This window comes from Natrix helvetica (assembly GCF_964273705.1).
Source record: "Natrix helvetica genome assembly, chromosome: 5".
Classification (NCBI taxonomy): Eukaryota; Metazoa; Chordata; class Lepidosauria; order Squamata; family Natricidae; genus Natrix; species Natrix helvetica.
Window position 1 is genome coordinate 88492241 of NC_138551.1, and position 25687 is coordinate 88517927.

Below are 25687 nucleotides of genomic sequence, written 5' to 3' on the forward strand. Positions count from 1 at the left end.
TCTTTCTTTTCTTTCTTTCTTCCTTTCTTTTTTTCTTTCTTTCTCTTTTCTTCCTTACTTCTTTCTCCTTTCTTCCTTCTTTTTTCTTTCTTCCTTTTTTATTCTTTCTTTCTCATTTTTTCTCCTTTCTTTCTTTCTTCCTTTCTTTCTCTTCCTTCCTTCCTCTTTTTCTTTCTTTTTTATTCTTTCTCGTGTCTTCCTTTCTTCCTTCCTTTCTTTTTTCTTTCTTTCTCTTTATTTCTTTCTCCTTTCTTATTTCTTTCTCCTTTCTTCCTTCCTTCCTTTTTTCTTTCTTTCTTTCTTTCTCCTTTCTTTCTTCTTTCGTCTTCTTTTTTCTCACTCTCTTTCCCCTATGAACCCTGCAATAGTACATGCATTTCCTCAACAATCAACTCATATGACTTCAGAGTGAATTTCGTCTGAGCAAACCAAGCTTACCCTTGCAAAGATGGATGGCTTTCTGTGCCTTGAAAAAAAAATGGGTGACCCATGGCATGATGGATCCGACGGTATTAGCATCACTAATGAGAAGAGGAGGTAAGAAAAGGGGAAACATTTTTTTAAAAAATTAGTGTGTTTAGGAAGAAAAAAAAACAAAAGTATTTTTCTCTCTCTTCGAAAAGCACTTCCAAGAAAATCAGACAAATCATAAATGACTGTTTGATAGGCGAGCGACATTAACACCCACTGGCCTCGTCCCCTGACCAAACTACAGCCATCGGAAGAAGGATTTGACTGGTGGGTCTGAAGGACGAGAGAACGCTCTTCACTGCTCTTTGAGTATGATTTTTGTTATTGCTTTTGAAGTCAAAAGTGCACCATCGTATTTGCCCCCTTTAGATTGACTTAGAGTCACAGCTGCCTGATAACCGCCTCATCCCAAGCACGACTCTGTCAATTAAGGTTTTTGTTGCTGGATACCTGAGGGCTACAATCCAGCCTCTGCGCCATTTTCCTCCCCCCTCGCCTAACATTTTAGAAAACCTACTATATACATATTTGTTGCCTGAAGTCTTAATTAAGCAGCGGGACAGCGAGCTGCGCTGGTATCTATATCCGGAGGTTAAGGCTACCTAACGCCCTCTTGTGTACATTTCTTTTGCTGCCACGGGGACGATTGGGAAGCGAGGTTGCTTTAAAAGGACTTGTTTCCTTTGGCATTTAATTCCTCCTCCACCATCACCCCGTTATTTTTAACTGAGCAGTAAATCCTGTTGTTGTTGTTGTTGTTGTTGTTGCTGCTGCTGCTGTTGTTGTTGTTCCTGCTGTAGTAGCGGCTGACACTGATCCAAATTGAAGTGGTTCAGTATGGAAAGAGAGGGCGGCGTGGAAGAGGAGGGAAACAGCTCTGTTGGCGTTACATGGGCCATTGAACATCCAGGTCTATCATTGTTTGCCATGTGTCATTAATAACCGCGTCAAGGCAGAACCCAGAGGGAAAGCAAGGAGCTTAAACGGAGCAGCAGCGCAATGAACAAAAACTGTTATGCAAAGCTAGAAAACGCAAAGGTAGTAATTAGGCAATTCCTTTTTTTTTTTTTTTACACAACCGGTACTTGGGAAGGAGAGTAAAAGATGGAGAAATGAAGAATTTTAGAAGGAGGAGGGCAGGAGGACTTGGGCTGCCCCAGAGGAGTCCGTCCACTTGGATAGCAGGGGCAAGAAATGGGATATTAAAGGAAAGGCTTAAAGACAGTTGAGTTAAGGATGGGAAAGTAAGAGGGAGTTTGTAGGTAGCCAGACAGTCATTTCTAGGATACTGTATTTCATTTTTCCCACTCGTCCACATCATCCAGTCTTTCCTTTCTTTCTTTCTTTCTTTCTTTCTTTCTTTCTTTCTTTCCTTCCTTCCCTTTTCCTTCTTTTCCTTTTCCTTTCTTTCCTTTCTTTCTTCCCTTTCTTTCCTTCCTTCCTTTTTTCTCTTCCTTTTTCTCTTTTTTCTCTTTCTTTTTCTTCCATTTCTTCCCTTTCCTTTCTTTTCCTTTCCTTCCTTTCATTTCTTTTTCCTTCCTTTCATTTTCTTTCCTTTCTTTCTTTCCTTTCTTACCTTTCCTTTTCCTTTCTTTCCTTTCCTTTTCCTTTCTTTCCTTTCCTTTCTTTCTTTCCTTCCTTCCTTTTTTTCTTTTTTTCTCTTTTTTCTTTCTTTCCTTTCTCTCTTTTCTTTCTTTCTTCCCTTTCTTTCCTTCCTTTCTTTTTCTCTTTCTTTTTCTTTCTTTCCCTCTTTCTCTGTCTTTTTCTTTCTCCTTTCTTTCTTTCTTTCTTTCTTTCTTTCTTCCCCCCTCTCTTTCTTCTTCTTTTCTCTCTCTCACTCACTCACTCACACAGACACATTTTATAATGAGGGAGAAATGTTCTTCACACGTTTGAGGGTACCCTATCCTAAACCCTACACCACAAGTAAGTTCAAACACTGAATAATTCTAAGTAAAACTCGCCCTCCCTCCACTGTCAATTCTCTCTTGTGTTCAGGTCTGGCAGTCTGAGTGCACAGTATCAGAAATGACATCCAGAGAATATATTCATTTTTATTGATATACTTAAAAATCTTTGGGAGAGATGTAGATTGCATGTTTTCAAATGCAGCCATTCTGGAATGCAAGGATCACGATGAAAGGCTTATTTTAAAAACAGAATCACGGAAGCTTCCAATCCTTCGGATGGGCAGTTTATATCTTCCATTGATGCGGTCTCAGTCATCTCTGCTTTTCTTTGAAGTTGGAATAAAAAACATCTTATGTTTAGCCCTACACAAGGTTCTTTTGGATGCTAGCTGTTACTTCTATTTTTACCGGCTTGTTGTTTTATTAGCTTAAAACATTTAATGGTCCTCAACCCATTGAGGGTAAAGTGCTACCGGTTTGGCTTCATCTGAACCGGTAGCAAAGATGCCAGCTGTTCGCCCGAACTGGTAGGGAAAAAAATGCTACCGGTTCAGGCGAACTGGTTTTTCCGACGATCTGATGTGCTGCTCGATTTACATTAGCTAGAAAGCAGGATTTCCTGCTTTCTAGCTAATCTAAATAGTGTGGCACAGCACATCCAACCTCCCCTTACTGTTCGCTTACCTCGCTGTTCGCTTACTCGCTTGCCAGGCTCGCTCAGTAGCAGGCTCCACCCATCCGCCTGGACATCATTTTGATGCTCTGCGCATGCACGGAAGGTCCTGCACGTGCGTGGAGGTGGCGCAAGTGAGCGAAGCGAGTGTGCGCGCTCACATTGCTACTGAACCGATAGCAAAGGTAAGTGGATTCAACCCTGGCTCAACCGTTGGAGTATAATATAGTTGACAATGGTTGGAGAGTATTAAACTAGGTGGGACTCACCTATCTGCTTGTAACATTAACCTAAAGCAAACAATAGTGCAAGTAACCCATAATGAGGTTTGTATTTGGCTTACTAAAGGGTGCGAGGCCAGCCATAGTGGTTTGTTAGCCAGGGTTCATAATAGGTTTTTTAATTACGGGGTTTCCCAGCTTGGGGAAGGCCTAGGATCATGCTGGTTAGTGGAATTATGCAGCATGGGCTGAGTTATGCCATATACGTGACCATTCCGTGTACTTTACACTAAAGCACTAAGCTTTTGCTGATGACGATTTTGAGCCGTTATAATAAGGTTCATGGAGTAAAAAAATAAAGTTAAATATTTAGTTTAGGGGCCCCCGGTTGCCTATCACAGTTGATGACTTGACTTTTGATATAAACCCCTCTGTTATAATTATTCAGCTACAACGATGAGTTAGTGGTTGATCATATGGATCCTTCCCTGTACTTAGCACTATGCATGATTTTATGAGATGGGAGCTTGGTCCCTGCTGTTGTGGATGCTCCAACACTGGAAGTTTTAAAGAAGAAATTGGACAGACATTTGCCTGAAATTGTTTAGGGTCTCTTGCCTGAGCAGGGGGTTGGACTAGAAGACCTCCGAGGTCCCTTCCAACTATTCTATTTTATCCCTCCCTATTCTATTCTGAGCTTGCCTCTGGCAAGAATACATTAGGTAGCCGTCGGCCAATCTATCTCTTTCAGTCTCTTCGTGCCACCTAATTAAGTGATATTTAATAATAGATCCTTATATGGGACACCACTTCAGTACTCCAGGGCTGAAGGTAAATCAGGATTTTTTTTTAAAAAAAAATCCAGATAGTCCTCAACTTATGACCATAAATGCACACATCGGAAACTGGCTCCAGCTGTTCTTCTGCCCCACTGATATCCGAATCCGAAGGCAGCTGATAACTGTCAGATGGCCCTGGCCCCCTCTCTGCCTCTGACACAGAGCCCTCGTCAGAGCCTTCCCCAGACTCCAGGACTGGCCCATGTTCTTCCCCAACCTCCTCACTGTCCGAATCTGCTGGCAGGCCACAACACCCAGCTTTAGATTGTTAGAACTAAGCCAACCTTGGCTTGAGAATCCATTTAAGCAGCTCCTGGATATTTCATGGTACAAATCCATCCGCTGAATCTACCGATGTTATTTTTCTTCTTTCCTTCATCTGGGGCAGGAGTGGGGACTATCAGAGGATGATTTTCAACTGGACTGGACTACAGCAAGAGCAGAGCCTAAGAACAGCATTTTGTTGTTGTTGAGATTTTTGTTGAGAAAAGGTCGCCATCTTTACATACTTGCCATTGATTTGACCAAAACTGGCATCTCACCTTCTTTATATTGCATTGTGGAATGTGGGGGGTGTAGGAGAGGGAGTAGAATAATGTGTGTGTGGGGATTGGAGTTAAACAGGGATCAGGCTGGAATCCCTACGTAGGCACAAGCGGAGTGGCTGTGCAGGGATTCTAAGATGATCCCTCCTTTAACTCCACTCTTTCTCCTACAAGAGAGAAGCACACAGTAATTTTCTCACAGTCCTTTCACACATAGTAATGTGCAGCTTGGCTTTGATTTCCTGAAGGAAAGGCAGGATATAAGGGTGATAAATTGATATTATGTGTACCAGTGTAAAACAAATAAGCAGTCTAATTTACATTGGTGACATGTGTGCTTTGCCCCAGACTAAGATCTATCGCTGAGTACTGAGTAACAAGTCCTCATGTTGGGTGGTGGTACTCTAGTGAATCTCCATATAGCGAAATTACATGGCTGTAGTAGCCACCTTCACAAGCTACTCAAGGAAATTTTGAACATTAGCAATGGTTCCTTCAGGGAAATCAATCCCATCATTGCTCTTCAAGTTTCAAAATCCCTTTGCAAAAAGCAGCAATTTCTCTGTTCACTCATGAGGAAGATCGACTTAATTTCTATGGCCATTCATCTCAGCCAAATGATTCTAAGAGATGTATTAAAAGTAATCAGCCACAGGCAAACAGTCTCTTCTCCTAACCCGCACGTGATATTTGTAAAAAGCAGTCTATGAATCAATCAATCCTTCCTTCCTTCCTTCTTCCCACCTCAGAATATTCTAATCTTATCTTCTTTCATCTCCCATAGACAAAACCTTATTCAAATGCTTCCTGTATCTTATCTTCTTTCATCTCCCATAGACAAAACCTTATTCAAATGCTTCCTGTACTTGAAGAATTTGGTGACCACAATTTCCTTTCATAATATAATAAACATCAGCTTGGAGCAGACCAATTCCTAGTGACTAGTATAGGAGGGCGGAAGTAAGGAGGCTGGGGGAAAATATATATATTGTTGTACCACTATAAACTCGCTCCAGATTTCATTCTTATATTCAAAATATATTTTTTTAAAGAAAGAAAGAAAGAAAGAAAGAAAGAAAGAAAGAAAGAAAGAAAGAAAGAAAGAAAGAAGGAAGGAAGGAAGGAAGGAAGGAAGGAAGAAAGAAAGAAAGAAAAAAGAAAGAAAGAAAGAAGAAAGAAAGATAGAAGGAAAGAAAGAAAGAAGGAAGGAAGGAGGGAGGGAGGGAGGGAGGAAAGAAGGAAGAAAGAAAAAGAAGGAAAGAAAGAAAGAAGGAAAGAAAGAAAGAAAGGAGGAAAGAAAGAAAGAAGAAAGAAAGAAAAAGAAAGAGAGAAAGGGAGCAGAAGGAAATGTTTATTAGGGATGCTGAATATTTATCGGTTGGGCTGTTCCTCTGTTGCTTCCCAACCAGGGGTGAAATGCTACCAGTTTGGGCCGGTTCACCCGAACCGGTAATTTAAAAAATGCTACCGGTTTGGGCAAACCAATAGTTCCAACGATCAGCTGCGTGACAATCAGCTGTGCCGCACGATTTATATTCGCGAATCTAAATCGCGAATCTAAATCTCACGGCACAGCTCTTCCCCCCTCCTCGCTGTTCTACTTACCTTTGCAGATTCAGAAAAGGCTTCTTAGCGCCTGCGGTGCACATGCATGCGAAGCGCACGTTTGGCGTGCATGTGCATGAAGCGTGCATGCACACACGAAGTGTGCATGAGCGTGCAAAGCGAACTGGTAGCAGACTTCAGAGCATTTCACCGCTGTTCCCAACATATGTCCTATCCACACTTCTTTTACTCTGCATACACATTCATTTGGTGTCATTAATTTGTCCCCGGTGAAACAGTCCTCTGTTGGCAATGGACGAGAAGAATTTGCTAAGCAGCTGCTGTCATCCTTTGCCCAACTACAACTATAGCTAATCCGTTCATCACAACAAATGGAGTAATATCTCGGCTTCGCTTAGTAGAACCATGGGAGAATGTCCTCAGCAATCTTCCCAACAGGGAATCCAGTCGGTCGGTCTACCAATGAAAGTCACAGGGTTTTTTAATTTGGGTGTAGGAACTCAGAACTGGGTGTAACAGCTGAATCATTCTTTGCTGGAATCACACCTTGCCAGTTCAGTTGGAATGTTGTTTATTTCCAGAAGATTCAGACCAACATCCAGATCCAAAGGTCTCCATTCACTAAATCCAAAGGCAAGCCAACTCTCTTTGCAAAAGGTTGGATTCACGCTGCAAATATAGCAAAGAGAAAGAACCAATGCCTCAGTCTCCAAATTGGTTGGACAGTTCCTAGCAAACCCACCAGAATGGCCAAAGATCAGCAGGAAACTGTTGACTCCCATTTTGCAGTTGAAGGAACAGAGCTCAGCAAAGTTTGGGAGAAGCCTGCTTTCTTTCATGGAAAAATCTCTGTTGCAGAGTATTTGACTTTCCCCCTTTACTGTTATCACCATGCTGGCATCTCACAGCTCTGATGGAATGGGAAGCAGGAATAACCTTGAGGAACAGGAGAAAGAGCAGAGGTGGGATTCAGCCAGTTCGGACCGGTTCGGGTGAACAGGTTGTTAAAATTCTGCCCAGTTCGGCAAACCGGCTAATCCCATCATGGGCTGGCCACGCCCCGTCCCATTCTTTGGGCCATTTTCGGCCATTTTTGGAGCTGTTTTGGGAGCGTTTTGGGGCCATTTTTCAGGCTGTTTTTTGGGCTGTTTTGGATGTTCAGTAGTAGTAAATAAATAGGGAAAATGTACCTTGTTGAGGCTTTTGAGGCGAATCGCTGGGAGGTGGGGCTGGATGTGATGAGTGATGTCGAGTTGGCCATGCCCACCCAATCACATGCCCATCCGGCTATGCCTACCCAGCCAGTCATTAGGGCAGAGAACCAGTTGTCAAATTATTTGAACCCCGCCACTGAGGAAGAGCGGCAAACAAGACAACAGTCAGATAAAAGAACTTTGAGTCTGAGGCAGAATGGTAATTTGAGAAAGTGTCCCGAACTCCCTACTGTTCATAAAGGAGACAGAATGGGAGGGGGGCACGCACCTTCAGACTTGCAAGATTCTGCTATTGTAAACTGTATGAGCTAGCTGAGAGATGGTTTCTTGCACTACCTGACACTGGTTTTACTTGATCCAAGGTTAGAGAGTTTCAGCAATAAAAAGGTGGGGCTTTGGTCATAAGGGCATGGCCACTTTCTTGGGTGTGTTTTGTTTTTGGACACGCACGCCTGTGGGCTTCACTGAGGAGCAATTTGGACAGGACAGGGATGTTGGGCAGATCAGTTTTTGCACCCCCAGATTGATCACTTGAATGAGCTGATAGGCTTTCAACATTTCGCGGCCACCTGCAATGAATGCACATTATACTTCAATTCAACTCTCTTGGGTTGGGTTATAAACAAGGATGTCCAACCTTGGCAACTTGAAGACCTGTGGACTTCAACTCCCAGAATTCCCCAGCCAGCTGGCTGAGGAATTCTGGGAATAGAAGTCAACAGGTCTTGTCAAGATTGGACAACCCTGTTCTAAACTGTTTTACACATTTTGGAGTGATGTGGAAATGCCCTCTGGTGTTTCAAGGGCAGATGCCCTCCCCGCCAGCCCTTCTTCTTAACACCACCTCTTTGATTTGTCTAATTCAGGTAGTCTTTGAGTTACGACCACAATTGAGCCCAATATTTCTGTTGCTAAGTGAAACATTTGTTAAGTGAGTTTTGCCCCATTTTACTTGCCATAGTTGTTCAGTGAATCATTGCATTTGTTGAGTGAGTAACATGGTTGTTAAGTGAATGTAGCTTCCCCACTGACTTTGCTTGTCAGAAGGTCACAAAAAGGTGATCACATAACCCCGAGGACATAGCAACAGTCATAAATATGAACCACTGACCAAGCATTGAATTTTGATCATGGGACCTTGAGGATGGTGTGTGCCATAGATTCATCCTCACGGAGATAGGCTGATCTGGATAGCAGGTACTTCTTTGTCACAGTTCTCCATTGCAATATTATCTCACAAACTGTAACACTCAAGGACCCAAAATATGATGATTGTGATGACACACTCCTCTTTCAACCTTCAGCAATTGAATCAACTCTTCAATTGGATTTATTTATTTTTCTGACTAGTAGTGACTTCCTGTTGTGTGTGCTGGAAAAAACAGCTAAAACCTGCACTGTAGGGAGAGCTACAATTCTCCTTCTAAGAGTCAAATCACTTTGTCACCCATCCAATTTACTACTCAGCTGGACAGAAGAGCCAGGACTGCATAGAGTACGTTTCTGAACAGTATTATTCGTTGCTTAGGATTCATAGCGGGATTGCACCTATTCAGAGAAATGGTGAACTTGCCGTAGAGCCCGAGTAGACTGCAGATGCGATGGAGTCCGAATATAAATAAGGATATTTATTTTTAATGTGTTTAGGAACTTCCCGTCTCCCTCACAGAGGGACTCTGAATAGCTGGATATCATGAGATTTTGGGGCAGTGTGGGAACCACCAAAAAAAGCTAATATAATCCTTGGTGGTATAAACAGAGGCATAGAATCAAAAATCACATGAAGTATTAGTACCGCTCTATAAACCCTTACTAAGGCCACACTTGAAATACTGCATACAGTTTTGATCACCACATTACCAAAAAAAAAAAAAAAAGATGTTGAGATTTTGGAAAAAGTGCCAAGAAGAGCAGCTAAGATGATTAAAACATATGAAGAATGGTTGCAAAAGAATTGGGCATGGGCAGTCTAAAGAAAAGAAGGACTGGGGGTGACATATTAGCAGTATTCCAGTATTTCAGAGGCTGCCACACAAAAAAAAGAGGGGGTCAACTTATTTTCCAAAGCACCAGAAGGCAAGACAAGAAATGATGGGTGGAAACTAATCAAGGAGAGAAGCAACCTGGAATTAAGGAGAAACTTCCTAACAGTGAGGAGAGTTAACCAGTGGAACTGCCACCAGAAGTTGGGGGTGCTTCATCTCTGAAAGTTTTTAAGAAGAGACTGGACAGTCATTTTGTCTGAAATGGTATAGCAGAGGTGGTATTCAGCAGGTTCTGACCAGTTCTGGAGAACCGGTAGTGGAAATTTTGAGTAGTTCAGAGAACCGGTAAATACCACCTCTGACTGGTCCCACCCCCATCTATTCTCTGCCTCCCGAGTCCCACCTGATCGGGAGGAAATGGGGATTTTGCAGCATCCTTCCCCTGCCACACCCAACAAGCCATGCCCACCAAGCCACGCCCACAGAACTGGTAGTAAAAAAAATTGAACCCCACCACTGTGGTGTAGGGTTCTCCTGCCACAGAAGGGTCAGACTAGAAGACCTCCATGGTCCCTTCCAGCTCTATTCCGATTGATTGATCTTCTCAGGGAACAAGGCCCATGTCCGGAAAGGCTTATTTACTGATTACTGAGTGTCAGGTTGCAACCCAGGGATACATATTTCAGCTTAAGCGGCGCCTATTTTCATTTGATGCGCGTATTTTTAGGGCCAGCCTGTTTTCTATTGAAGTGCCTTGACACATCTCTGTGATCAAAGCCGAAGGACAGAACAATAATAGTTTGGATCCGTTGAAGCCAAAAGACTCGAAAACGCTTCTTCAAAGGACGGCGGAAAAGGGAGAGCTTTTACAAAAGGCAGCAGAGATTTCCCCACCTCTGAATTCTGCCCAAGGCAGAAGCTGACTGTCTGTTCCCTCCACCCACAGTTCCAAAGCCAAATTAGGTTGGCAACTGTATCTCCCTTTAGTGTTGGGTTGTTTCAGTGATGGGATAATGTTCCCTGTCTGATAACATTTCTGAAGCTAATCTACAGGTTACAGGAGACAATCTGTCCTCCTCTCTGAGGAGAGAAGCAGAAGAAATATCTCCGAGACAGTAGAGACAGTAGCTGCTACCGCCAAGCATGTTTCGGACCAGGCCGCTGCCTCACAAATTTTCGGCCTTTCCCCTCCTTCTGAACTACAACTTCCGACATCCCTTGCAACACTTGCAGGGTGCAGATTCCCTGCCAGATTTGTATGACTCCTTGTCCCTAGAAGCTCAAGAGGGCAGACACACAGTAATATTTCTTAGTCCTTATCGTAGTGGACACCTTAGCAGAGTGATGGTGAACTTTTTTCACCTTGGGTGCCAAAAGCACACATGCGCTATCACACATGCCCATTCCCATAATTTAATGCCTCCCTGCCATACCCCCTGCACATGTGCACATGACACACACATATACCCCGCCGCTGCCCCGCGCATGCACACACGGCTTTCCTGGACCCTGGAGAGGGCAAAACTGGACTGTTTTCCGACTTCCGTTGGGCCCGGTAGGTTCGTTTTTTGCCCTCCCCAGGCTCCAGAGGCTTTCTAGGAGCCTGGGGAGGGCGAAAAATGGCCCAACACGCAAACCGGAAGTTCAGGAATGGACTTCTAGGTTGCCCATTGGGCCGTTTTTCTCCCTCCAGAGGCTTCAGGAGGCTTCAGTTCTGTTCAGGTTTGCGCGTTGGGTAGATTTTTACTCTTCCCAGGTTCAGGGAATCTTCCGGAGAGCGAAAAACGGCTGAAAATCAAGGCCAGAAATGAGATGGCCATCGCACGCATGCGTCCTGAAGCTGACAGGGCAAGGCCTTACCTGCCCTCAGAAATGGCTCTGTGTGCCATCTTCAGAATAATATAACCTGGAAGATAATATAACCTGGAATATAACCTGCACGCATGTGTCCTGAAGCTGACAGGGCAAGGCCTTACCTGCCCTCAGAAATGGCTCTGTGTGCCATCTTCAGAATAATATAACACTGGAAGATAAGGGTATGCCATTTCTGTAGCAATAGCACTTAGACTTATATGCCACTTCACAGTGCTTTACAGTTCTCTCTAAGCCAGGGGTGTCAAACTGGATTTCTTCGAGGGCTGGATCAGCATTGTAGTTCTCCCCTGCGTGGCCTGTTTTCGGCGTCCCCGGTTTTCTGCAGCACTCTGCCGGTCAAAAAACGGCTGTGCGGAGGCCTCCCATAGGAGGCCCATTTTGACCAGCAGAGACAATGAGGGCTGATATTTCCAGGCCAGCCCTGCTCTAAGTCAGGGGTGTCCAAACTTGGGAACTTTAAGACTTGGGAGTTGAAGTCCACAAGTCTTAAAGTTCCCAAGTTTGGACACTCCTGCTCTAAGTGGTTTACAGAGTCAGCCTATTGCCCCCAACAACTTGGTCCTCATTTTATTGACCTAATATTTATAATATGGCTAAGATAGGCTTGTGGCGTAACTCAAATTTCTACAAGACTTTATCCAAGAAAAAGATGCTGTTCCACAGAAATATAAAAACTATTTAAAAAAAACCAGTCTCTCTTACACACAGACCCCTCCCCCACTATAATATCATTGAAAAGTAAATATCCAAACTCTGTTCTAAGGAAAATGCCAAACCACAATGGTAACAAGATCCCCGAAAGTCCCTCCCAGCTCTATTCTATTCCTGCTTTGGGAAGAGAGAGAGCGGGGCAAAATACTTATTTGGATTCGCCCTTGATTGATACTGATATTGAATGTTTCCTGATTGCTTATTTGTACCCTAGGACTATCATTAAGTGCTGTGCCTTATTATTCTTAACGAATGTATCTTGTCTTTTTATGTATACTGAGTTCATATGCACCAAAAACAAATTCCTTGTGTGTCCAATCACAATTTGCCAATAAAGAATTCTATTCTGTTCTGTTCTCCTCTACTCTGTTCTCAATAAATAATTCTATTACATTCTACTCTACTCTACTCTAAATAAAGAATTCTATATATTCTACTCTACTCTACTCTATTCTACCCTACTCTACTCTACTTTATTCTCAATAAAGAATTCTATTCTATTCTACTTTACTCTACTGTATTCTCAATAGAGAATTCTATTCTATTCCCTCTATTCGGCTCCATTTCGTAAAAGCTGCCATGCATTAGATTAGGGCAGCGTCCAAGCGTGGGGAAACGACTGGTAGGAACAAACGGCGGCAAACGAGCGGTCGGGCTGCTCGATGGTCGTCGAGCCAACGCGGCGAGAGACTCCAGCTCCGAAGGTTGGGAATCGGGCCGGGCCTCCGCGTTTTCCGCCCAGCCCAGCCCGGCTCTGTAGTTGCGTAGGCCGTCGGAAACACCCTCCCGTCCCCCCTCTTTGGCTCCGCCGGCTCCTTCGCTCCGCCCGTCTCAGTCCTCCCCAGCGGAGCCCCGACTCCAGTTCCTCTGGCTCCTGGGCTGCTCTGCGTGCGGGACACCTTGGCAGTGTGGCAGGAGGCTGGCTGGCGAGCGGAGGCAAGAAAGAGGCTCGCGGAGGAGAGCCGCGGCGGGTCCGGCCAAGCAAGGAAAGGGAAAGCCCTTGCAACCGAGGGATGCAAGCCGCCCAGCTGCCGCGCCTACCTCTCTGATCCGCCGCCTCTGCTGCGGGTCCCAAGTTGGCAGAGTCAAGAGGAGCGCCGCAGCCTGGCACCGAGGCGGCCAAGGAGAGGACCCGCTGCTGCCCCAACTCGCCTCCCGCGGCTTGGCTGGCTTAAAAGTTGCCGGAGGAGGAAGAAGAGGAGGAGGCGGGAGAGGAAGAGGCGCGAGGGGGGGTGCTTGGCGTGGGGAGGCTGGAGTCTCCTTCGGAGAGGAGAGCGTCTCTGGAGACCGTTCGAGAGGAAGAGCGAGGGAGGCGCCGCCGCCACCACCGCCTTAGCCTGCCGCGATGCCTTCTGCCTGGAGCCGAGGAGCGCCTGGCCCCGGGGTGATCGCCCTGTTTCTGGTAGCCCTGGGTAACCTAGGACTTTGCCACGCAGGTAAGACAGCGCACTTCGGGTGGGAACGCGAGGGGAGAAGGGGGGAAACAAATAAATAAACAAACAACGCGCGTTCGGTTTGCTTTTGCGCCCCGCTTCTCGCGGATACTTTCGTGCCATAAACTGGAGTACTGGAAGGAGGGAAGGGAAGGCGCTGCCTTCCTCTCCCGGTCGGGAAAGTTTTTCTGAGCTTCCCGGGCCCCATCTCCCTCCCCACCTCTCCCCCCCCCCTTCGTTCCCACTCCCATCCCTATCCTATTCCTCCTCTGGATTCTGGATTCTTTCAGCGGCGCCTCGGACTTTGAGAACAGCTTTGCCTTGAGAGAGACAGAGAGAGGCACACACAGAGGGAGATACAGAGAAAGAGAGACAGAGAGAGACAGAGAGATGAGAGAGAGAGAGATACAGGAGAGAGGGAGAAATACACACTAGATAGAGAGATACAGAGAGAGATATATACAGAGAGAGAGAGAGAAATACACACAGAGATATACAGAGAGAGATGGGAGAGAGGGAGAGGGAGAGAGACATACAGAGAGAGATACAGAGAGAGATACAGAGAATACAGAGAAAGAGAGAGAGATGATAGATAGATGATAGACAGATAGATGATAGACAGACAGACAGACAGACAGATAGATAGATAGATAGATACAGAGAGAGAGAGAGAGAGAGAGAGAGAGAGAGAGAGAGAGAGAGAGAGAATACACAGAGAGAGATACAGAGAAAGAGAGAGATACATAGAGAGATGAGAGAGAGAGAGACCGCGGCGTGGCGGAGAGATGAAACGAAAAGGGAGAAAGTGCTTTCGAGCGCTCCCTGTCCCGGGCACGGCTTCCCCTCCTTTCTTTCCCGGGAAAGATCCGCAGGACGTGGCGCTGCATCCCCGCGGCTTCTTGCGCCCGGTGCCGCAGCGGAGTCGACGCTTCCCGCGGCTCTTGAACCGGGCGAGAAAGATGGGGAAAGGAAGGAGGGAGCGCGCGCGCTGAAGGTTTCAGGGGTCTGGGTGGGGGGGGGGGAGGAGGCGCGATGGACGGCTGCCCGCGCGGAGGGGACCGCGTGGGACGGCGCCGAGTGGTGTATGGTGTGCGTGTGTGTGTGTGTCTCCGTCCGTCCAAAACCGGAGAAACGGCGGGGGCCGGAGAGCTTCGCTTCCGAAGCCCGATCCTGCTCCGACTTGGTTGAGAAGTTCCGCGAGGTTTCTTGGCAGGCAGGTAGGGTAAAGTTGCCTTAGGAGACCTGGAAGTGGAGCTTGTAAAGGCAGGCGGCGAACTGGACGGGAGGGAAACTTTCCCTTTTCTGAGTGTAAAGCCCCCCCCCCATTCATTAGGGGGGAGGGCGTTTTGGACGACTGGGGGTGTGTCCTTAGAGGTCTGCTTCTGCTGCGGGCACTTGAGTGGGAGCATTAAACCCGGGTCGTTTGTGGGGGGCTCCATCGCTTGAGACTTTCAAGAAGAGATTGGATTGCCCTTTGTCAGAAATGGTGTAGGGTCTCCTGCTTGAGGAGGGGTTGGACTAGATGACCTATAAAGTCACTTTCAACTCTGCTGATCTGTTTCACTTCTTCCAATTTCGGGATTAGCCAAGCATGGCCTAAATTCTAGAGGATTTTTTCCAGCTGTCTATTATTTATCAAAGATGTGCCTCTATCTCAGCCACTGCTTCCTCGCCAGACTGATTTAATCACCATGTAAGGTGAACAATGAGAGATGTCTATTATTATTATTTAAAGGAAAGGAAATACAATTCTTCTGCTATCCACATATTAACCCAGGTTAATCCAGCATTGTGACCATTGGCTTGTGGGTCTGGTCATTTTTTTAAAAAATCAGGTCTCTTGTAGGTCAAGTAGTGAGAAATAATGCCATGACCATTGTGAGAAATCACAACGTCTTAAATATACTGTTATGTTCAAAACCAGTCAAGAAAGGGCCTGGTTTTTCTCAGGGTCTGTTGTGGTGGAGGTCTTGCCTCACAATCAGGAGGTTGTGAGTTTGTAACTAGGTAGTGGCAGATGTAGGGTCTCCTACTTGGGCAGGGGGTTGGACTAGATGACCTGTAAGATCCCTTCCAACTCTGTTAGAGAGAGAGAGAGTGTGTGTGTCTAAAGGGCAGGAATTAAAGGGATATGAAAAGTACCAGGAGAATTAATGCTGCTACTTTTCCTTTCCTTCAAGGAAAACAGGCTAGACAGAGGACCATAAACAGAGGCACTGATTACTAGGAGGCCTTTTATTTGGCAGTACTTTAGAGATCTTGTTTTGCAAAATAGCATATTTCAGGTAAAACTGGGCTGCAAACATCCAGATGACCACTAGGTGGCCATAAAGAGTTTTCTGTCCTCTTTGGCTGAGAAGTCTACCACTGCCTGGATTCTTAGACTGGGCTGTTCATTTGAGTTGATCCGCTGACCTCAGCTGGCTTCTGCTGTTTTCAGCCTGCAGCCCAAATGCACGTTTATTTTTTCCCCTCTGGAGCAGGAGAATTTTGAACGTAAAGGGACAATTCTAATATACAACTGGAGTTAATTTGATCTACGGGCTATCATTTCATCCTGTAACTTCCTTAAGTCCTGAAAAAGGATCTTGATTTTAGAAGGAAATCCAATGAAACGTACAAAGAACTGAATTCCTATTTCTTCCCCAAAGAGCTTTAGGGTCGAGGTCTATCCAAATGACCAGGAGGAACTTCACTTTGTGAAGTTATTTATTTGGGGGAAATGAATTCCACTAAATGCTTGGGTGATGCATTTAGGAATTACATGTGTACACGCGTCTCTGTGTTATAAAATCAAGAAAATTATTTGGTTTCTCTTTCGTATAAAACTTGGAGCCTGGAATGTCAAAGCAGAGCTGTAAAGGAAAATAGGATAGTTTTGCAAATGCATCAAGGGTGAACAAAACCCCCAAATATTAGCATGTTTATTGTTTTAAAAACATATGTGAACTCTTTCTGAGTCCTTAAATTTCTTCAGATTAATGTAGCTGAAATGATGGTCTATTTAATAGAGATAATTATTTTGCCTAAAAATATGGACACCACAAGCATTTAAATAACCAAGGCGCTGCTTTGGTTGAATTTGTTTGAGTCTTCCACTATAAATATATCAATTCGGTAGATAAATATTTATTCCACCCCTACAGGAACAGTTTTCCCTCAGTGGAAAGAATGAACAAAGTGAAAAAAAATGCAACGTCTTTTAATTCCCTCTCCTCAATTTAATCTCTAGCCTGACCTAAGTAGAACCCCCCTCATTTTCCATTTCATGTTTTCCTGGGAGTAGTTTAAGGGCAGATGCTTTGAGGTGGTCCAGTCAGTATGAAGCCAAGCCATTCTGACAAGATAATCTAGAGACAATTTTGGTGAAAACTGATGATGGATGAGAATGTCCCTTAATTGCTGATAGTTACTATGTATGTTGAGCAGCTGTTACTCAGTACACTGGACGCATTGTGTATAGGGTGCTGTTTGCTCTGGTTCCAAAGAGCTGGCTTGTAATTAACTGGAATCATATTATAATTTGTATCGAGCCTGGTATTTTAAAGCTCTATTTTGAAGTTGCCGTTAATGATAGAGGGGGGAAACGGAGTATGAGAAGAGTGCAGGGTTTAAAGGGATTCTGGAATGTAAAATAGGACTTGTGCTAAAAGAAATTCCCTTTGTGCATTTATAAATATGCTTTCTTATATACACTTAAAGAGGGTTGATCTGAAACACTGCCTTTTTTTTTCAAATGTAGGGTCTTATTTGTATCCCAGCCACCTCCTAGAATATAGCAAAAATTGAGAGGGTGGGGAAGGATAGCCACGAAACTCCAATTTTGAAGTAAGGAGCTGGTTCCTTAAAAAAAAAAATAAACTGTGCCACCTCAGATAACCTGATTTAGGAATAAATGACCATAAGAAAGAAAGAATGGGATAGGATAGAGGAGTATGAATGACTGCCCCCCACTGTTAACTCCAGCTTTGAGCTGTATTTGAATCTTATTGATGTTCCATTTTGCTGGCTGAGCAAATGATAAGCCTGTTGAGCAATCTACTCTTTTATTTAATAGTCATGCTAGGTGGAACTATTGCTCGAATTTCAGGCATCGGACATCTTACTGTGGAAATGACACGAAGACAATAATAATTTAAACTCTTAAGAAATGCCTTTTTTTTGCTTCTCCAATACGGCATCAAATATCAGCTTGAATTGCATTTACCCCACACGGGAACCTAACAGTTTATTGATATAGAGGCAGGTTCTTAACTTTTCTTAACCCTTTTGAGCAAGGACTGAGTTTCTTTGCAAAATGAAGAGGAATCGTAACGCTTGTAACGGTGGAAGCTTGAATCTTTTAAATTTACACACTTTCGTTGCTTTGCCTGTGGGCGCCCTCTCCTTCCTGGGGGTTTATTTTTGTTAGTTTACAGCAGTTTTTTCAAAAGTGACGACTTTAAAGATCTATAGACTTGAAGTCCCTGAAAGAGGCCAGGCCAGAGAATTCTGGAAGTTGAAGTACACACCTCTTAAAGTTGCCTAGTTTAGAAAACATTGCTCCTCCATCAAAATGATGCTTTCGGATAGGTTGTAGATTCTCGGGGTATCTGCAGAATTAGAGTTCTGGAGGGCATAAGGCTGAAGAAGGATGATATTCATTCTCTCTCTCTCTGTCTCTGTCTCTCTCTTTCTCTTTCTCTCTCTCTCTCACACACACACTCACACCACTTGTGCTTGAAACAATAGCATTGCAAACCCCCGGTTCTCTTAGTTCCTGGCCCAGGGCTGTCCAAGCATTTCTAGAAGAGATAGGCCTTTAAATCTCCTTGCTTTATGCTACCCCCATTCTAGCAACTCACAATTGCATCTAGATACTGTGTATGCTATCTCAGCATTGTAACTTTACAGCATGGACCATCAATGAGAAGGTGGTGTGAAGTTTCCTTTTTGAGTGTAGATACAAAAGATTGTCTTTGGCTGCCTATCTCACAAGACAGGAAACCATAAAATCTGATGGCTGCAGAGTTTGGGATGGATCCTGACAATAAATAGGAAGGGTTTGGTGTTCCCTGACAGACAGGGACAAGCCAAAGAATTTATATGTTTCCTTGAAAAAATGACTTCGAAGGCTTTTTAACTGTACAGGCCATTCTCCTCCTTCCTTGTAAAAGCAGAAGGAGCCATGAATAAGCCCAGCAAGGTGTCACTAGATAAATTTGCAGCTTTGGTCTGCTCATGGCCAAAAGCATCCTGGGGCAAACATGTCTTGTGGAAGAGAATTGAAAGGGAAAACTTGTTTTTAAGATCTAGTTAAAGTGCCGGAATTTTTGCAGAATGTATCACCTTCAATAGTACATGCAAACTGTGCCACTTCCAGCCCAGGTTTTTCAATACCTTCTAAGTTCATTGGAAACTAAAATCGAAGAGAGAAGCAACCTGGAATTAAGGAGAAACTTCCTAACAGTGAGGACAATTAACCAGTGGAACAGCTTGCCTCCAGAAATCATGGGTGCTCCATCACTGGATATCGTCAAGAAGAGACCAGACAGTCACTTGTCTGAAATGGTATAGGTTCTCCTGCTTCAGCAGGGGGCTGGACTAAAAGACATCCAAGGTCCCTTCCAGCTCATTCTATTCTAAATTCATATACTGGTCTTTAACATAAGAACACACTGGTGCGTCTCTACTTTAATTAACTCCTCTGTTATCAGCTTCACTCACCTATTGTTTGTATTCTAGAAGTTCCAGATGCTGAAATACAGTCATCAGTTCAAAACTCCAGTGCTATTTCACCGTCTCTATTTTCTTAGTAGCTGAACTAATCTAACAGTAATGATGAGGCTTCACAATTCTCCAGCTTGTATGGGAGAGGGTACCATTTTGGGGAAGCCTGAGCTAATAGATACACAGGCCTGGGCTGTTTGCCCAGAATGAGGAGCAAGAGACTTCTTCCTACCAGAAGTGGGTTGCTCCTGGTTCAGCCCAGTTCAGCCAAACTGGTAGTGGCTGTGGCAGGAGGCTCCGCCCACCCGCCCGGACGCTTCTGCAAATGCACAGAAGCATTGCGTGTCCACGAGCAACCGGTAGTAAAACCGGTACAAACCCACTACTGCTTTCTACCTGTAGCTTTTATGGCTAGGAGGAAGAATGATCATTTGCAGAAGATCAAAGTCAGGTGGTAAAAAGTTTCAAAAGATTTCATTCCATTCATTTCCTAAAATGTAATACTTTGGTTCATATCCTACCTAGGAAGGAAATTGGAGCTGAAATCCAGCCTACTGAATGTTGTTGTGTCTATACTGGAGAGATCTCAAGTAATAATTCTTATTCCCCGGCTCTGAAAGGATTGTCTAAACCAGAAGTGTCCAACTTTGGCAACTTTGATTTGTGGACTTCAACTCCCAGAATTCTCCAGCGAGTCACGCTGACTAGGGAATTCTGGGAGTTGAGGTCCCCAAATCTTAAAGTTGCCAAGGTTGGACACCTATCTTCTAAATAGTTTACTTTTCCTGCTTCTTCTTTCCCTAACCATCTCTCATACTACCTAGTCACTTGCAGACTCCTCCATAGAGAATGTTTCTCCATAGAGTAGGTGTTGTTGTTAGTTGCAAAGTCATGTCTGGGCCATCACAACTCCAGGCCTTCCTGTCCTCTACCATCCTCTGGAGTCCATTTAAGCTCACGCCGATTATTCAGTGACTCCATCCAGCCACCTCATTCTATGTCGCCCCGTTCTTCTTTTGCCCTCAATCCTTCCCAGCATTAGGCTCTTCTCCAGCGAGTCCTTCCTTCTCATTAGGTGGACAAAGTATTTGAGTTTCATCTTCAGAATCTGACCTTCGAAAAAGCAGTCAGGGTTGGTCTCCTCTAGGACTGACCAGTTTGATCGCCTTGCAGTCCAAGGGACTCGCAGGAGTCTTCTCCAGCACCATAGTTCAGGCGCTCAGCCTTTCTTATAGACCAACTTTTATAGTCATACATCACAACTGGGAAAACCATAGCCTTGACTATACACACTTTTGTTGTCAGGGTGATGTCTCTGCTTTTTAGTATGCTGTCTAGATTTGCCATAGCTTTCCTCCTCAGGAGCAAGTATATAGAGAAGTTACTATAGCTCAATTCATGTTCTGGCAGGGATATTTCTTTGGTTCATCTCTTCTCCACCCACGTCATTAGGTACAGAGAGGTGTTGAATATGACTAGCCAACTGTGGTTCGTCCTGAATTGCTACATATGCTAAATGGGATACATGGATGGCTATATAAGTTTGTTTAATAAATAAATGTATTTCCTCCACCTAAAAATTTGGCAAGGTTGATCATCTTCATTGTGTACAGAGTGTCCTCAACTTACCAATCTTTCATGCAGTGACGATTCGAAGTTACCACAGCACTGAAAAAAGTGACTTGTGATCATTTTTCACACTTGCGACCTTTGCAGAATCCCTGTGGCCACGTGATCAAAATCCAGATGCTTGGCGACTGGCTCATATTTATGTCGGTCATGGGATCAACTTTTGTGATGTTTTGGGAAACAAAGTCAACGGGGAAGCCAGAAACCTTTAACAACTCTGTGACTAACTTAACAGCTGCAGTGATTCACTTACCTGTGGCAAGAGGGGTCATAAAATGGGGCAAAACTTGCTTAACTGTCTCCCTTAGCAACAAAATTTTGGAGATCGATTATTGTTGTAAGTTCAAGAATCTCCTCTATTTAGGCCAAGGGAATAATATTTCTGAACATCTCTGGTGTGTCTGTAGACTTTTATTGTACTAGCAACAAGTAGCTGGTTCATTTCTTTTCTGAAAACGAAAGAAGAAAGCTATGGAAAAGCTAGACAGCATACTAAAAAACAGAGACATCACCCTGCCAACCAAAGTGTGTATAGTCAGGGCTATGGTTTTCCCACTTCCAATGTATGGCTGTGAAAGTTGGACCATAAGAAAGGCTGAGTGCCAAAGAATGGAAGCATTTGAACTATGGTGCTGGAGAAGACTCCTGCAAGTCCCTTGGATTGCATGGTGATCAAACCGGTCAGTCTAGAGGAGATCAAACCTGACTGCTCTTTAGAAGGCCAGATTCTGAAGATGAAACTCAAATCCTTTGGCCACCTAATGAGAAGGAAGGACTCACTGGAGAAGAGCCTCATGCTGGGAAAAATTGAGGGCAAAAGAAGAAGGGGATGGCAAAGAATGAGGTGGCTAGATGGAGTCACTGAAGCAGTTGCCATGAGCTTAAATGGACTCTGGAGGATGATGGAGGATAGGAAGGCCTGGAGGAACGTTGTCCATGGGGTTGCGATGTGTCAGACACGACTTTGCAACCAACAACAAAAAATATATATCCCAAGCTGTTGCTGTTTTTTAATTAAATAGAAATTAATTGGGTTGGGAAGGAGAGATACTTATTTTCTTTAACAATGTTGATATGTTTGCTACATGGACAGTTGACTCTTTTATTTATCCTGTGCAAAGATATTACAAAGAGGATGTAGGTTAGCCTTTTCCCACCAGGTGCCCTCCAGGAATATTGAATTCCAACCTCAACACCCCTCAGTTGAGCAAGGCTGTTGGAAGTTTGAGTTGAGAATAGTAAATCGATGCATTTGAAGGATGCAAGATCTGGGGTCTTAGAGAACATTTAGAGAACATCTTCGCTTTTTCCCTAGTTCTTTAGCTCATGCTGCTAAAATTGCATATGTGCCAGTCCAGTCCACATTATTGGGAAAGGGAGGCAGATTTTCACTAATGCAGAAAGATAAAATTATAGAACACAATCTCTGTAGGTGTAGGTGTGTGTGTGTGTATGAGAGAGGGAGAGAGAGAGATCCATGTTAGAAATGAATTATTGTAGGTTTGAATCAGAAGAACCATTTATGTATGGTTCTAAATAGGGTTGACTATAAAAACTTAACAACTTTAAAAAAAACTTTTTAAATAGAAAAAACACCTCCAGTGCTGTAATAATTCCCTTCTTCTGTAAAAGTACATCAGAAGCTGAGGGATGTGTTTTTTGGGTTGTTTTGTTGTTTGCATAAGGGATGCAGTGGCTCCATGGCTAAGACACTGAGCTTGTTGATCAGAAAGGTCTACAGTTCGGCGGTTCGAATCCCTAGCGCTGCATAACGGAGTGAGCTCCTGTTAACTTGTCCCAGCTTCTACCAACCTAGCAGTTCAAAAACACATACAAAATGCAAGTAGAAAAATAGGAACCACCTTTGTTGGGAAGGTAACAGCGTTCCATGTGCCTTCGCCGTTTAGTCATGCCGGTCATATGACCATGGAGACGTTTTCGGACAGCACTGGCTCTTCGGCTTTGAAACGGAGATGAGCACCGCCTCCTAGAGTCGGGAATGACTAGCACATATGTGCGAGGGGAACCTTTACCTTTACCTTATTGTATGCATTTATTTGACAGGCCAAAGCAGCAGTCACCAACCAGTGGTACGCCCATGAGAAATTTTTGGTGGTCCGCAGAAAAATTATTTGCATTTTTTATATTGCACTAAATACTATTTATCTTTTTTTTTAAATCATATTAGTGGCCTGCGGGATTTAAAATTATAAATTTAGTGGTCCCTGAGGTCTGAAAGTTTGGTGCCCCTTGGACCAAAGGACCTAATAACTGCTTCTCCTGTTATGGAGGGGAAGTATGTCAAGTGGGGAGGGAGGAATTGCTGAACTGATGATGATTTACAAGATGGGTTTTCAGGGATAACCAAGAGTAAGAATTGCAGGAAAGGTTAGGGAGGGGGAGGGAAATTAGGTTCAACAGTTCTATGAACGTTAGTATCTTACAAAGATCTCCTTTCTTGGGGGGGGGGGTTCAAGTAGGAGAAAAAAAGGCATTTTTTGTCTTTCTGTATTCCCCCTTCCTGTATGTAGACTCAATCTGATACTTAAATCTAAAACTCTTTACATTAAGGCTGTAAATAATAATAATAATATGTAGATGTTCTTAGTCACAATTTGTCTGTGCATGGGTGTGTATAATTATGAGCTTGCCTTTTAGAAAAGTGTGACGCTTTAGCGTGTGTGCATGGCACTTGCTTTTTCCCTTTGCTTTTGTAAAACATTTTAGTGCTGGATTTGCAGCCCTGTGCAAAGTCTAAAAAATATTAATCAGTTTTCCCTCTCTGTTTCTTTGGCCTCAAATCAATGAGCCCCATTATTGCCAGCAAATGGCCAAGTCGGACTCGCATTTTCTTCCTGGTACGGCTGTGTTCCTCTAATAAGTACACAACATATAGCAAGTCAACAAGCATTGATTTCTCTCTCCGTTTGTTTTTTTTATGCCCTGTGCCTGCTTTGAGACCCACAAAACGCACACTTGATGGATTTGGAGGGAAAGATCTCCCAGAACTCTCTGCCATCCCAAGTTCTGATCTGCAGCAAGCAAAAATCTCAGTTTTTCCAACTTGCCAAATATTAGTGTTGATGTGTTTAAATACAGAGACTGGTTCAGAGAATGTACCGTATTTTTTGGAATATAATTGTGCTTATTATCCAGGGAAGTTTTATTTCCGGGGAAACAGAGTAGTTTGGCCACAATTTGTCACTATACAAATCAGTATCAGTCCTGAGTCTTCTCTGGCACCTCCCGAGATTGTCTCTTATTTTGGTTTGTTGTCTCTGACTATTTTATTGTTCTCCACAGCTCCATTCTATCCATTAGTAATCTGCATTTTCTCTTTAGATGTATAATATTATGGGACCTTTGTGGTTTAAGATGGAGAGATGCCTCTGATGGGAATGGCTTTGTTGGCTGGGAAGAGAAGGAGAGAAGAGATTGAGGGTTTTTGACAATGGTATTGTGATATACCCAAGACAATGAAAGTAACAATCTCCAAAGTTTCATGTAAAAAATAAAATAAAAACGCTGCTTCTCCTTCCCTTTTCTTCAGCTGTTCTTTTCACCTGTTCCATCCCTAATTTTTGTCTGGCAAAAGCAGGTATTTGCAACAGGCTATGAGAAAACACGGAATGCGGTGGCTCAGTAGCTAAGACACTGAGTTTGTCTATCAGAAAGGTCAGCAGTTTGGTGGTTCAAATCCCTAGCACTGGCACAGAGTGAGCTCTCGTTACTTGTCCCAGCTTCTGCCCACCTAGCAGTTCGAAAGCATGTAAAAATGCAAGTAGAAAAATAGGAACCACCTACAGCGTTCCGTGCACCTTCAGCATTTAGTCATGCTAGCCACATGACCACGGAAACAGAGAGCCTGGCTCTTTGGCTTTGAAACAGAGATGAGCACCACCCCCTAGAGTCGGGAACGACTAGCACGTATGTGCGATGGGAACCTTTACCTTATGAGGAAACACTGCATTTTCTGTCACTGCCTTTGGAAGTAATAAAGGCACCAGTTGCAATGTGTTATAGTCCCACCAGAATGCTGTAGTTTTTTATTTTATTTGAGAGGGTCTTCCGGTCTCTATTTTTAAAAACAAACTCTTGGAGCACAGTGCAGATTCATAAACCACACAAGAAAGAAGAAAAACGACCGTATTAATAAGGCGGAATTTTAAAAAAAGCCTAACCCTCCTCTGGGCCTTGGTTCCTAGCGCAAAAACAAAAAACTTGCAGATTTTGGGGACCCTGTGTCACGTCTCTCCTTACCCCTGTGATATTCCTCCCTGCAAACACCAGGGAGATCAGTATAGTGCTGTGATGGCGAACCTATGGCATGCAGGCGAGCCGTCGCCCTAGTTCAGTTCCACCATGCATTCATGCACGGTCCCTCCATCCAGCTGATTTTTGAGTCTCTGCTGAGCATGCATGGGGGGAGGGCGTGGCACACGTGCGGTGGTCATGTGCGCATGCCTGGAGTTGCGTGTGCATGCAGGGGATAGGGCACATGCAGGGGTCACATGCGTATGTGCAGTGGGTGGGGCATGTGTGCGGGGGTTTGCACATGCATGAGGGGGGAGGGGGCGTGGGGGGGCTGCATTGCATTATGAGTACGTGCTTGCACACTCTTCGGCACTCGGCGTAAAAAACATTAGCCATTACTGGCATTGCGTCTAATTTTCTAGCTACTGTGCCACTCTGTAATTGCGGCAGCTCTCATGTTCTGCGTGAAATTATGTGCTCTTTGCTTCAAAGCATTGTAAACCCTGTCTTGGCAGGTGTTTATGGGGGATAATAAGGGCAAGAAGAAGAGTTTGAAGTTGGCCTTGAAGGGTTTCTTTGGAAAGAAAAACCGGTGCCACGCTGTTGACTTGATTAGGTGTTTGTTTCAGATCAGGAGTGGCTTGTGAAGCTC

The 25687-nt window shown here is 44.2% G+C and overlaps 1 protein-coding gene across 2 annotated transcripts in view; it reads left to right on the forward strand.

Annotated features, from left to right (window-relative positions):
- Positions 1–12849: 12849 nt before the first annotated feature.
- The window catches only part of UNC5B (unc-5 netrin receptor B), a 276302-nt gene continuing 263464 nt past the window's right edge, over positions 12850–25687 (forward strand). For both annotated transcript variants that reach the window (XM_081954501.1, XM_081954502.1), the window contains exon 1: positions 12850–13446. In XM_081954501.1, coding sequence (XP_081810627.1) covers positions 13356–13446 — 91 coding nt within the window. In that variant the 5' untranslated portion in view covers positions 12850–13355. The remainder of the gene's footprint in view (positions 13447–25687) is intronic.